The sequence below is a fragment of the Narcine bancroftii genome, chromosome 5 (genome assembly GCF_036971445.1).
Source record: "Narcine bancroftii isolate sNarBan1 chromosome 5, sNarBan1.hap1, whole genome shotgun sequence".
Lineage (NCBI taxonomy): Eukaryota > Metazoa > Chordata > Chondrichthyes > Torpediniformes > Narcinidae > Narcine > Narcine bancroftii.
Window position 1 is genome coordinate 6,444,700 of NC_091473.1, and position 14,794 is coordinate 6,459,493.

General features: G+C 40.3%; 1 protein-coding gene across 2 annotated transcripts in view; it reads right to left on the reverse strand.

Annotated features, from left to right (window-relative positions):
* Positions 1 to 14,794, reverse strand: part of sema3bl (sema domain, immunoglobulin domain (Ig), short basic domain, secreted, (semaphorin) 3bl) — a 237,679-nt gene that overhangs the window by 56,193 nt on the left and 166,692 nt on the right. For both annotated transcript variants that reach the window (XM_069936651.1, XM_069936650.1), the window contains exon 5: positions 4,671 to 4,761. In XM_069936651.1, coding sequence (XP_069792752.1) covers positions 4,671 to 4,761 — 91 coding nt within the window. The remainder of the gene's footprint in view (positions 1 to 4,670; positions 4,762 to 14,794) is intronic.

Here is a 14,794-nt window from a genome sequence, read left to right on the forward strand (position 1 = left end):
TCTTGCCCCTCTCATCTTAAAACCAAGACCTCCAGTTTTAGACATCCAACCCCTGGGGAAAGGATGATGATTTTCCACCTTATCTATCCCCCTCATGGTTTTATAAACTTCTGAAGGGTTCTCCGACACTCCAGGGGGGAAAAGGTCTCAGCCTGTCCCAGACCCTCCTGATAACTTGCGCCAGGCAGCTAACTGTGTGGCTGCTTTGTCATTGAAATATATATTGCTAATGTCTATATTTCACCCATCTCCAAGTCACCAGGTTACTTATGGAGACACATGGAAGTGATTACCTTGCTCATAATCCAACGATATATTGCACTGTTCCAAAATGATTGGACATAAATGGAATAAATGTTTGGACTTTTATGGTTTTTATTCTGACGATGTTGGGATCAATGCTACGACTTTCAGAAAAAACCAATAGTTGGTGAAAAAGGTCGTTTTTCCAAAAGACCCATTAAAGCCTTTAACACCTCCGCTGAGCGAGGCCTTTGAGGAGTGATTTATGGAGAGGAGTAAAACCTGGACCATGAACCAGGAAGGAACAATAGAACTCTGGCCTCAGTCAGGATAATAAATCCTGCAGGGAACCCAGGCTGCCCCAGAGCCCTGATCTCATCCGAAGTCAATCTTTTTTTGTTTGAAATGGAAATTTTGACAGTGGGGCGCCTTTCCTGTTGAAGAGAGCAAGTGCCACCAGTGAGTTGAGGATTTTCATCATTAGGGGGAAAGAATGGCATTTGTTTCTATGGCAACATTAACTCACCTCATCTCACTGTGTGGCCAATGGGAGTTAGGTTTGTAGTGTTGCAATTGAGAAAACGTGAGTGCCGATTTATGTTCATTCGCAAAGTGCATTGAGGTAAGAAATTTTTAGTGAAATGGAAAGGGCAGATTGTACAGGACACTGGGGGATCATTTCTCTGCTCTTGTTCAACAGAATGCAATGAGATCTTTAGCATCAATCTGAAAAGGAAAAAGGGGCCTTGGTTTAATACCTGGTTAAAAAAAAAACAACTGGAAATCACTCCCCAAGAGCACCAGCCAAGACTGCGCAGTCAAATCTGTTGAAATAATTATCAAAAAGAATTTTCTGTGGAAATTAAGAAGAATTGGAGGGGCGGGGGTGATGGGATATCTGTTGTAATAGAGATCAGATCCATATTCACTGGAGCAGCCATTCTCAACAGGGTCCTTACGTACCCCCTTCCTTCCCCACCCCCCCCCCCCACACTGGGGGCACATATAAGTAAAAGCCTTTTCACCTCATGAAACATAAATAAAAGAATATTTTTTTTAAAAATGTAGTCGGTAGGAAAGAAGAAACCAAAAACCTGACTGCTTCACAGGGAAAGGGGGCCCATAAACTTTGAGCAGAGTCCTAAGGGGGGTACTGCAGGGAGATAAAAAAAGGTTGAGAATGGCTGTACTGTAAAGCGAGGGGGTTCTCATGGGCACTTACAAAATTCTGCCAAGACTGGGCGACCCGGATGCAGGGTGGATGCTGGGGGCCAGGGGTTAGAGAGTGAGGGATCACTGGCTGTGGGATTGGCAGATGGCACGCAGTGGAATTCTCCACCACAGATTTTTGCAGAGGTCAAACTCCTGAATGCATCTCAGAAGGTCAGTGGATATTTAGATACAAAAAGGTATAGAGATAGAGGGAGGGAGAGTTGGATTCAGTTTTGAGAGAGAGGATGACTCATGATTGTATTGAATGGTGAAATGGATTTGAAGTCCTTTCGCTCATTCCTATCTATTTTGTTCCCATAATGGATTTAAACTCATGATTGAAAGGAAAGAACAAAACTTTAATTACTTTGAAGTGGCAAACTGGAGGTGGAATGACATAGACATAGAACATAAAACATTACAGGCCCTTTGGTCCTTGATGTTGTGCCGACCCATATATCCCTTAAAAAAAAGTACTAAAACCCACCCTACCAAACAACCCTCCATTTTTCTTCCATCACGTGCCTGTCTAAGGGTCTCTTAAATGCCCCTAATGTTTCAGACTCCACCACCATCCCTGGCAAGTCATTCCAGGCCCCCACAACTCTCTGTGTAAAAATACTTACCCCTGACATCTCCCCTAAACTTCCCTCCATTCATTTTGTACAGATGTCCTCTGGTGTTTGCTGATCCTGCCCTGGGAAACAGGCACTGGCTGTCCACCCTATCTATGTCTCTCATAACCTTATAGACCTCTATTCAGTCTCCTTTTATCCTTCTATGCTCCAAGAGAGAAAGGTCCCAGCTCCGTTAACCTTGCATCATAAGACTTATTTTCCAATCCAGGCAACATCCTGTTAAATCTCCTCTGCACCCTCTCCATAGCTTCCACATCCTTCCTATAATGAGATGACCAGAACTGAACATAATACTCCAAATGTTGTCTTACCAGAGATTTGTAGAGTTGCAAAATGACCTCTCTACTCTTGAACATGATCCCCCTATTAATGAATCCCAGCATCTCAGAGGTCTTATTACCTATCCTATAAACCAATGTGGTGACTTTGAAGGATGTATGGATTTGGACCCCAAGGTCCCTCTGTTCATCCACACTCTTAAGTAATGACCATTAACCCTGTACTCAGCCTTCTGGTTTGTCCTTCAAAAATACATCTCCTCACACTTATCCAGATTGGACTCCATCTGCCACTCTTCTGCCCAACTCTGCATCATGTCTATATCCTTTTGTAACCTTCAACAGCCTTCAGATTCATCCACAACTCCTCCAGCCTTCGTATCATCTGCAAACTTACTGACCCATCAATAGTCCAACAGCCAATGGAAATGGAAGAGCAAATCTGGAGAGAGATAGCAGATAGCTGCAGGAAATATAAAGTGGTGATATTAAGAGATTTTAACTTTCCACATATTGACTGGGACTCCAATATTCTACAAGAGTTAGATGGCTTGGAGTTTGTCAAATGTGTTCAGGAAAGTTTTCTAAATCAATATATCAATCAATCAGTATTAACTAGAGAGAGTGCAATACCGGACCTCCTATTAGGGAATGAGACAGGATAGGTGACCCAATTATGTGAAGGCGAATATGTTTGGTCCAGTGACCATAATGTGATTAGTTTCAAGTTAATTATGGAGAAGGATATGTCTGGGCCTCGGGTTGAGATTCTAAATTGGAGAAAAGCCAATTTTGAGGAAATGAGAAAGGATCTAGAATGTGTGGATTAGGATGTTATTTTCAGGCAAGGATGTGCAAGGTAAGTGGAGGACCTTCAAAGGAGAAATTTTGAGAGTACAGAGTTTGTATGTTCCTGTCAGGATTAAAGGCAAAGTTAAAAGGTATAGGGAACTTTGGCTTTCAAGGGATATTGGGGATGTGGTTCAGAAGGAGAGAGAGGTGTACACAAAGCAGGTGCAGGCAACATGGAGAAAATGAGGTATTTGAGGAGTATTTAAAAAATGCTAGAAAAACCTCAAGAAAGAAATCAGGAGGACGAGAAGAAGACACGGGGTTGCTTTGGCCGACAATGAAATTCTTCAGGATTTCTACAGGTATATCAAGGAATAGTAAAGGACAAACTGATCATCTGGAAGATTAGAGTGGTCAGCTATGTAGAGAGCCAAATAAAATAGGGAGATCTAAAATGTTTTTACTTCATCAGTATTCACCCAGAAAATGGGCTCAGATTCATGGGAAGGAAGGAAAACAAGCAGTGAGGTCATGGAATCCATACAGAGGGAGAAAGTGCTTGCAGTCTTAAATCCCCAGGGCATGACAAGTTATTCCCTCTGACCTTGAGGGAGACTGGTGTAGAAATTGCAGTGGCTCTGGCAGAAATATTTGAAATGTCCTTCGCCACAGTTGTGGTGCCGGAGGATTGAAGGGTAGCTCACGTTGCTTGAAAATGGATCTAAAAGTAACCCTGGAAATTATAGACCAGTGAGCCTGACTTCAGTTGTAGGTCAATTATTGTAAGAGATCAGATATACATATATTTGGATAGCCATGGATTAGGGATAATCAACATGGCTTTGTGTGTAGTAGGACATGTTTATAGAGGAGATTACCAGGAAAATTGACGTAGGAATGTCTGTGGATGTTGTCTAGATGGACTTTAGTAAGGCCTTTAACAAGGTTCATCATGGGAGGTTAGTCAGGAAGGTTTAGACGCTAGGCATTCATGAAGTAGTGATCTGGATTCAACAATGGTTGGATTGGAGAAGCCAGAGAGTAGTGGTGGATGATTGCTTATTAGACTGGAGGCCTGAGACCAGTGGTGTACCTCAGAGATCAGTGCTAGGACCATGGTTATTTGTCATCTATATCAATTATCTAGATGATAATGTGGTAAATTGGATCAGCAAGTTTGCAGACGACACGAAGATTAGAGGTGTTGTGGACAGTGAGGAAGGTTTTCAAAGCTTGCGAAAAGGTGAAAAGTTTAGGGGAAACATGAGGTGCAGAGTGGTGGGAATGTGGAATGAGCTGCCAGCTGAAGTGGTGAATGTGGACTCAATTTTAACATTTAAGAAGAATTTGTTACAGGTACATTGGTGGGAGAGGCATGGTGGGCTATGGATTGGGTGCAGGTCAGTGGGACTAGGCAGAGAAATGGTTTGGCACAGACGAGATGGGCTGAAGGGGCCTGTTTTTGTGCTATAATGTTCTATGGATTGCTTTAGAACTTTCTACTCACCGATAAAGGTGCTTGCAAAAGCTCGGTTCGGATCATATGGGCATTTCCCTCGCCCATTTTCCACGCTGTTAACTTCCATCCTGAAAGCGCGCTTGAAAAATAAAATGCAAAGAATTTGAATTTAGACGGTGCCAGACTGACTGATGATGGCCTATGGAGGATTATTGTCCAGGTGCAGGTCAATGAACCGAGCCGGATAAATAGTGCGGCAGGGACTAGATGGGCTGAAGGGCCTGTTTCTGGTGTTCTATGCCAAGAATCTGTACTGCATTTTCCCTGGCAAACCCTCCTCCACACGCCCTAAAGCAGTTCTGTCAATAGTGGAAATATCCAAGCACATCAGCCAGCCTCGGCAGAGACTTGCAGAGGTTCCAGTTCAGTGAACAAGAGTAACTCGGCCAGCTGCCTGTCAATTTAGTTCAAGATTCCTTCATTGTCATGTACATAAATACACACTCACTTTGTTTCCATTTTTTGCCCTTGAAGGATGCTGTGGTCTCCTCCGTGCAGGGTCCTCTGCTAGGCTTCTCCATGGGGGGAGGGAGGCAGGGAGAGAAGTGTTCTCTTGAACTGGTCTGCTGCTCTCCCTGATCTCGCAGCCCTTCTATCTGAGCTGCCATCCGTGGATGCCACCATTTTGGATTCCAAGTTGTAACAACCAAAACAACACTTGCCCCATTCTACAGGTGGTTTAAACCTGTATGCAGTCTGATGGCATTACGAGTAGGCAGTAAGACCCCACGGAGGAACAGCTACCTCTCCTCTCCTCTCCTCACTGCAGCAGCAGTCATTATTTAATTGTCCCATCCCAATCGCACTATACCCTTCCACCTTTGGCTGACAAGGCCCAATGTCAGCTCCAGCTGAGCACGCCACCCGATTATCCCAGAAATGCCCTCTGACTCAGCAACGGATGGACCAGTTTTTCCTCTCCTTCTCGCATTGGACCTCCCTTGGACATTACCAACAACCACAAATGTTATTCACACTCTCCTGTACTATCACAGCCCCTCCCATTTGCTTTCTCTCCTCTTCCCCTTCCAAGACGATCATAAGACATAGGACCAGAAACAGGGTCTGCAGCCCGTCGAGTCTTCCCCACTATTTAATCATGAGTTGATCCATTTTCCCACAGAGGCCCACTGCCCGGCCTTCTCCCCATAACCTTTGGTTAATCAGCAACTCGTCAATCTCTGTCTTAAATACACACAACCACCTGTGGCAAAACATTCCACAGGTTTACCATCCTCCAAGTTGGTGATTGTCAACCTTTTTCCACTCACATCCCACCTTAAGCAATCCCTTACTAATAACAGAGCACCTATGGCATAGGGAATACTTACAGTGGGATGTGAGTCGAAAGAAAAAGGTTGAGAACCACTGCTCTAAGCAAACACCTTTCAAGTTGTACCCTCTTGTTCTAGAGACTCCCACCATAGGAAACAACCTTTCTCCATCCACAATGAGATCCCTCCTCGTTCTCCTAAATTCCAACACATACAGGCCAAAAGCTGTCAAACGCTCCTCATACGATAACCTCTCATTCCCGGAATCATCCAAGTGAACCTCCTTTGAACCCTCTCCAACGGCAGCACATCCTTTTATTAATGAGGCCTCTAAGTGAGGCCTCACCATTATCTTGTAAGACTCAACATCACATTCCTGCTCTTATATTCTATGCCTCTTAAAGTGAACACCAGCATTGCATTTACCTTCTTCACCACCGTCTGAACACACAAGTTTACGTTCAGGCTACCGTGCACAAGGACTCCCAGGCCCCTTTGCATCTGGGAATTTTCAGTTTTCTCCCCATTTAAAAAACAGTCTCCCCTCCCATTGGTCTCTCTCTTATCTATTCTCTTCCCCCCCCCCACCGTTGAACACATTATCACCCCCGAACACCTCCACACCCTCTTAATATAGTTGATGTTTACCCTTCCCACCATAGTCTCGAGAAAGGGTCCCGAGTCGAAATGCTGACTGACCATTTCTACCTGTGGATGCACTCGGTGGAAAAGATCACGGGGGGATGGGGCTCTCTTCCTACCATGACGGACATCTGTAACACACGATGCATGCAGAAAGCAATAAACATTATGAAGGTCTCCATACACCCTCATGTAAACTGTTCTCCCTTCTGCCTTCTGGTAAGAGGTATCATAGCACTTGGGCCCTTACGTCCAGATTGGGCAACAGTTTTTTTTCCCCAAGCCATCAGGATCCTGCATTCCCAGAACAGATGTGGATAGTGCACTGTGGACTTTTACTGTATATGTCTTAATATTTTAACTTCTCTTTAATTTCTATTTATGTAAATCTGTTCAGTGGTCCTGGAGAAACACTATCTCGTCTTTACTGTGTAATGCATAGTATGAACGACAAATAAAGGTGACTTGACTTGTCTGACCCATTGGCTTCCTCGTGAGTTCATCTCCTGTTTTTGTGTTTCTCTGGGGAACAGTCACTGACCATAAACCTTAATTTGGTTTCTCTTTCCAAAGATGTCGCTTGACTGGCTGACGCTGTCCAGCACTTCAGGTTTCATAAAGAAAGGAGTGTAGCGGGCCACCAAACGCGCTATGCCTGGAGCGGTGACCCGACACCGGGAGCCCGTGGCCTACACAGCCAGCAGAGATGGGCTACACTCTTCAAAGTTGGCACCTGACTCAGCAGCACATAGCTGCTGGCTGGCCAGCGGCACCCCATTGGGTGGAGCTAGGGAAGTAGCCACACCCGGGAATGAGAAGGGCTCACTGGTTGGCTGCTCCCCGGATAGGAAGCGGGTCATCATGCCACCAGTCGGGTGGCATGATGACATCAGAGATGGGCTTCCAAGCCCTTTATAAGCAGAGCTGCCAACACAATAAACCAGTGGTGAATTCACTCCCGTCGTGTGTGTCTCTTCTTTGAGCGAAACCTCTCCAGCAGTAACAGCCACTACAGGATTCAGATCTGGCTTTGAATTTAGATTGGGAGAACATTGTATTGATCTTAATAGTAAATGCCTTCTCATTGTGGTAGGTGGTGAATAAAGCTCGTCCAGAACTCATGAATACTAGACACCTTCCCTGCCCGAACTTACCTCCACTCACAAAGAATCCACCTTCAGACTGAAGAGCATTTTGTTCTGTCAGTCAGTCCTAACTGGCCCTGTGAGCAAAATGCCATTTAGCCTGAATCATTCTTCCATGTGAACTGAATAGTTATTCCTTCTAGTCTCCCAAAGTCAACACCTGTGTGTAGAATTTAGTCAGAGCTATTAAATTCAGTCAGGGTGAAGAGATCGCCGTCTGTTTCGTACAACCCTGGCAAATATTTATCCATTGCACTATGTTATACGCCAAAAGCCATTATATCAACTAACAGCCCATTCACTCCCATTCGGCTGATAATATTGTTGCTTATTTTCCTCCTCACAGGTGTCAGTGTCAAACATTTCCTGTCCAAAGACCATTAGACGAATAATAGGATTGTAAACCTGTTCGTCAAGAGTCAAATATATTTCCCATGAAGTAATCTCAACCTAAAAGGTTCTGAGGGAGTTGAATAAGGATATTTCCTCTGATGGGCCATCCTGGAACCAGTCTCAGAACAAAGGGCACACTCTGAGACAAGAGATAGGTAGGGATTCCATCTCCGATGATGATGGAACATGGAACATAGAACATTACAGGCCCTTCAGCCCTCACTGTTGTGTCGACCTATATATACCTCCCAAAAAAAGATTGAAACCCTCCCTACCTCATAATCTTCCAATTTTCTTCTATCCAACTGCCTGTCTCAGAGTCTTTTAAATCCCCCTCATGACCACCACCCCTGACAAAGTATTCCAGGCATCCACAACTCTCTGTGTAAAAAACTTACCCCTGATGTCTCTCCTAAATTTTCCTCCATTCACATTGTCGAGGTATCCCCTGACATTTGCTATTCCTGTCCTGGGTAAAATGTACTAGCTGTCCACCTTATCTATGCCTCTCAGGATCTAGTAGACTTCTATTAAGTCTCTTCTCATCCTTCTTTGTGCCAAAGAGAAAAGTCCCAGCTCTGCTAACCTTGCCTCATAAGACTTATTTTTCAATCCTGACAACACCCTGGTAAATCTCCTCTGCACCCTCTCCATAGCTTCCACACCTTTCCTTCCTATTATGAAGTGACCAGAGCTGAACACCAGAGATTTGTAGTTTCAATATAACCTCTTGACTCTTTTTTTCAAAAACTTTATTTAAGATTTTCAAATTACATAAAAACAATACATAAAAATAATAACAAAATAAAATAAACTAAACAATATAAACCCACCCCACCCTCCCTCCCACCCTCACCATGCTCCCCAAGGGGAGCAAAAAAAAGCATAAATCAACCAGCAACAAACATAGACTATATAATATCTTAAGATATTTCTAAACCCATACATTCCAAATAAGGTGACCACATTTGAACAAAAAAAGAATAATTATCATGCAAATTATAAATAATTTTTTCCATATAAATACAAGATCTCAATTCATTGGGCCAACGTTTCATATTTACTTTTACATCATCTTTCCAAGTAATCGCAATACACTTCCATGCTACTGCTAATGCTAGCCGAACAAAAGCTATCTGAAACTTGTCCAACCCCAAACCAGTAAGTGAAACAAAAATTTCTGGATCCATTGGCAATTTAATCCTAAATAACTTTTCAAAAAATACTTTAATTTTTTTTCCCAAAATGGTTGGACTTTATCACAAAACCAAACTCCATCAAAAAATGTTCCTGTATGTAGACCACAACTAAAACATAAATCCGAATTACTAAATCTATACTTTTTCAGTTTCTCAGGGGTCAAATACAACTGATGTAAAAAATTTTAATTAACCAAACTATATCTTATATTAAGTAATTTAGTCACCCCATCTTGGCACATAACTTCCCAATCCTCTTGAGGTATATCATAAGATAAATCACCTTCCCATTTATTTCAAGATTTATTTAAATTTGGTTTATCTATACTATCTTGCAACAACCATACATAACAGAAATAAAACCGTTTTTTAACGTATGCAAAATCAGAAACTCGAATTTCATTAGTTTAGGTAATTTCATTTCTCTTCCATAATTATCCCTTACCAAAGCTCGAACTTGATAATATACAAATAAAGAATTAGCTAATATTCCAAGTTTTTCTCTAAGTCAATCAAAAGAAAGAAACTGTCCTTCTTCAAAAAAATCCTCCATCACCTTTATACCTTCAGATTCCCATGCCGTTAAATACATATTATTAATCAAAAAAGAAATAACCCTATTTTGATATAATGAAGCATGAATTGATATCTTACCCTTCATACCTATAGCAAGATTCCTTTTAATCCAAATCCCTAATAAATGTTTTAAAACAGGCATGTTAAATTCCTGTAATAAATCAGAGTCCCACTTAAATATAAACTGAAGGGCCTGAGACTCAGAAATACAAGCTAATTCCATTTTAGCCCAACCCGGAGGTGGTGTAATATCTAACATTCTATTAATAAATTTAATTGTGCGGCTTCATAATAATTTTGAAAATGAGGTAATTGAAGTCTTCCTAAAGCATATTTCCATGTCAATTTCTGTAATGCTTCTCTCGCTAACTTCCCCTTCCATAAAAACTTCCGTATTGTCGTATTTAAATCTTGAAAAAATACTTTTGGAAGTGAGTATGGAATTGATTGAAAAAGATATTGAATATGTGGGAAAATATTCATTTTAATACAATTTACCTGACCTATTTAATCAAATCCATCTTAATCTTTCTCAATAATGGTACATAATTTAATTTATATAACGATTAATATTTCGCACCAACCATTACTCCTAAATATTTAATTTTATCGACCATCATAATTTTGTAATCTGTTTACACTCACTATAATCTCCATCAGAAATTGGCAATATTTCACTTTTGTCCCAATTTATTTTATACCCAGATAAAGCACCATATTGCTCCAAACATTCTTGCAAATATTTTAAAGATTGTTCTGGGTGTGTTAGATATATCAACACATCATCAGCAAATAGATTAATCTTATATTCATCATCTGCAGTTCTTATCCCTTTAATATTATCATTTTGTCTGATTACATGAGTTAACGGTTCTATGACCAACACAAATAAGGCTGGTGACAATGGACAGGCTTGATGTGTTGATCATGTTAACTTGAATGACAAAGAAGTTTGGCTATTCGTCACCACCCTAGAAACTCGATTTTTATATAATGCCTTAACCCAACCAGTAAAAAACAGTCCAAACTTAAATTTTTCTAGCACTTTAAATAAAAAATTCCACTCAACTCGGTCAAATATGCTTTTTCCACGTTAAGCTCAGTTGAGTTGCTGACTCGATGCATTGATCAATGTTATCATTCTAAGAATATTATCAGAAGCAAACCCATTCTTGATGAAACCTGGCTGATCTGCATGTACTAATTGAAGTAAATATTTGTCAAGTCTATTCTCCAATATTTTGACTATTACCTCATTTAATAAAGAAATTGGCTGATATGAGGTCACATTCAACGGATCTCTGTCCTTCTTTGGCATTACTGTAATTATCGCACTTCAACAAGATTCTGGTAATGATTGTTCATCTGTTATTTGTTGAAGTACATCCAAAAATATAGGAGACAAATCATCATAAATCACCTTATAAAACTCAACAGTAAATCTATAATCTCCTGGAGATTTCCCATTTGGCATCTCCTGTATAGCTTGCTTAATCTCAACATCTGTAAATGGAGATTTCAATTCTTTCACATCATCTTCTAACACTGGCAGATCTAAAGTAGATAAAAATTATTCAATAGAAGCATTATCACGAACCCCCCTCAGAAGTATATAATTTCTGATAAAATGAACAAAATTGATCATTATTTTCATGAGTTTATAGGTAACTAATGAATTCTTTTTCATAGCATTAATAGTTCTCAAAGCCTGTTCTGTTTTCATTTGCCAGGCTAATATTTTATGAGTTTTATCACCTAATTCATAATAATGCTGCTTAGATAATTGAATTAAGACACTCATATTGGTAAGTTTGCATGTATTATAGCATAATTTCAACTTAGTTAATGCTGCCTTATTATCTTCAGTACAATTTTTCTGAAACTCTTTTCCAACTCAGTTATCTGTTTCTTCAATGTCAAACTTTCTGCCAAATACTTCTTTTATTTTCTTTTGCTGAATAACTAATAATTTAGTCCCACAAATATGCTTTCAAAGTGTCCCATAAAATGATATTACTCCATACTGAATTCATATTTATATTCAAAAAAGAAGAAATTTGCTCCTTAACAATAATAACAAACTCAGGTTTCAACGATAAGTTAATTGCATAATTTCAGATCCAGCTCACGATATAAATAACATGGAATGATCAGACACAATTCTACTCTTATATTCAGCATGAATAATTTGAGGTTGAAGGTGAGCAGATACCAAAAACAAATCTGTTCTAGAAAATGAATCATGTCTAGACAAATAAAACAAAAAATCTTTCTCTCTTGGATTTAATCTTCTCCAAATCTCAACTAAATTCAGATTTTTCATCAAAGATGCCATTTGCACAGCCATCTTCGAATTCTTTATACTTTTCAGAGATTTATCCAATAGCGGATGTAAAACACAGTTAAAATCCCCTCCAATTGAAATGTTTTCCTTAGCTTGAATTAATGTCAGAAAATCTTCAGATATAAATCGTTCATCATCTACATTAGGTGCATAGACATTCAGCAATGTTCATGATTCAGCAAAAATCTTACAATTCACCATTAAAATTCGACCAGCTGTTTCAGAAAATGATTCCAATTCAAACGATATTTTCTTATGAACCAAAATCGCCACTCCTCGCGCCTTCGAATTAAAAGGAGAAGCAATTACTTGTCCTACCCAGTCTCTCTTCAAGATTACTTTAAAAAGATTGAAGGGGCATTTCATGACTGTCGAGACCAAGTGGAATGGAACAGAGAAAAAATAGAAAAAGATTCTTTTGTAGGGCGGGAGATTCAGAAGAGAGAATTGCTGAAGAAGATTGATTCTTTGGAAAATCAAGGTCGACGGAATAACGTGAAAATAGTAGGACTTCCGGAAGATATTGAAGGTTCAGATCCAGTAAAATTTTTTAAAAAGTGGATCGCAGATTTATTGGGTGTTGAATTTTTCCCAGATGGTCTGGAATTGGATAGAGCGCATAGAGCGTTGAGGAAGAAACCCCATCCAGGTCAACCACCTCGAGCAGTTTTACTTCGTTGTCTGAGATATCAGGATAGAGAGATGATTTTAAGAGTTGTTGTTCAGAAGGCTCCATGAAATCAAACCCCAATGATGGCTCAAGGCAATAGAGTTTTTTCCTATGGTGATTTGAGTCAGGAGATTATTAAGAGGCGTAAAGAATTTAATTCAGCAAAAGAGATGTTGTGGAGAAAGGGGTACAAATTTAATTTTCGGTACCCCGCTGTGTTGAAGGTTTTCAAAGGGAACTTTCAATCTCAGTTCTTTGAGAATGATCATGGTGCATTAATTTTTGCTAATTCTTTATCAGACGTGCGGGGAGCTGATCAACCATTGTCACCTAAGAGGAAGATGTCTGATAAGAGAAATGGGAATAGGAATGGAAAGAAGAGAGAATTGTCAAAGAGACTGATTGATATTGAAGATCCGGAACAATTTTTGGAAATGGAATCATTGGGAATATGATTGAGATGGACAGTTGTTGAAAAGTTCGACTGGGGGTTGGGTTGGATGACTGAAACTTTTGAAAGTCATCTGCCACTAGTGGGTTTTTTACCACACCCAGCTAATTGGGGAATTACTACATTGATGTAGTTTTGGGGAAGATTTATTTTGTGTTTTTTATATTGTAGGGGTTTTTTTTGCATCTTCAGAGAAGTTTTTATTTATTATTTGAGCAAGGGGAGCTTTTTTTGCTATATACGTGTCAATTGTGAAAATAATAGAATTTTTTTGGTATAAAATTTCTAATTTGAATTTTGTGACTTTTAATGTACAGGGATTGAATAATCCGATTAAGTGTAAATGTGTGTTGGCTTATATTAAAAAGATGAAGATTGGTTTTTTGCAAGAAACACACTTAATTGAAAAAGAACCTCTTCACTCTTGAACTCAATCCCTCTATTAATAAAGCCCAACATCCCACAGGCCTCTTAACTATCCTAACAATCTGTGCAGCATCCTTGAGGGATGTATGGATTTGGACCCCAAGGTCCTTCTGTTCCTCCACACTGTAAAGTGACCGACCAGTAACCCTGAACTCAGCCTTTTAGGTTGCCCTTCCAAAATACATCACCTCACACTTATTTGGATTGAACTCCATCTGCCACTTTTCTGCCCAACTCTGCATCCCATCTATACACTTTTGTAACCTTTGGCAACCTTCAGCTCCATCCACAACTCCTCTAACCTTCGTGTCATCTGACCCATTCTTTCGCTTCTTCATCTGAGGAATTTATAAAAATCTCAAACACGATACAAAGAACAGATCCCTGCAGAACTCCACTTGTCACTGACCTCCAGGTAGAATACTTTCTGGCTACTACTACACTCCGTTTTCTACATGCAAGCCAATTTTTAATCTACAGAGCAAAAGTTCCATGGATCCAATATCTCATGACTCTCTGAAAAGGTTTCTCATGGAGACCTTGTCAAATGCCTTTCTAAAACCAATATAGACTACATCTACTGTCCTACCTTCATCAATCTCCTCAGAAAACTCAATTAGGTTGGTGAGGCACAACCTTCCCTTCACAAAACCATACTGATTATCCTCGAGTAGACTGGACTTCTCCAAATGCTCGTAAATTTTATCCTGAAGAATTCTCTCCAATAGTTTGCACACCCCTGACATTAGACCCACCAATCTATAATATCCAGGGTTTATTACCTTTTAGAAACAAGGGGGTCACATTTTCCATCCTCCAGCACCTCCCCCATGGCCAAAGAGGAGCCCAAGATCATAGCCACTGCCCCAGCTATCTCTTCCCTCACTCCCCACAGCAACCAGGAGTATATTACGTCCTGCCCCGGGGACTTAACATTTTTGCAAAGATCCAACACTTCCTCTTCCTTAATCTCAACATCATCCAGCACTCAA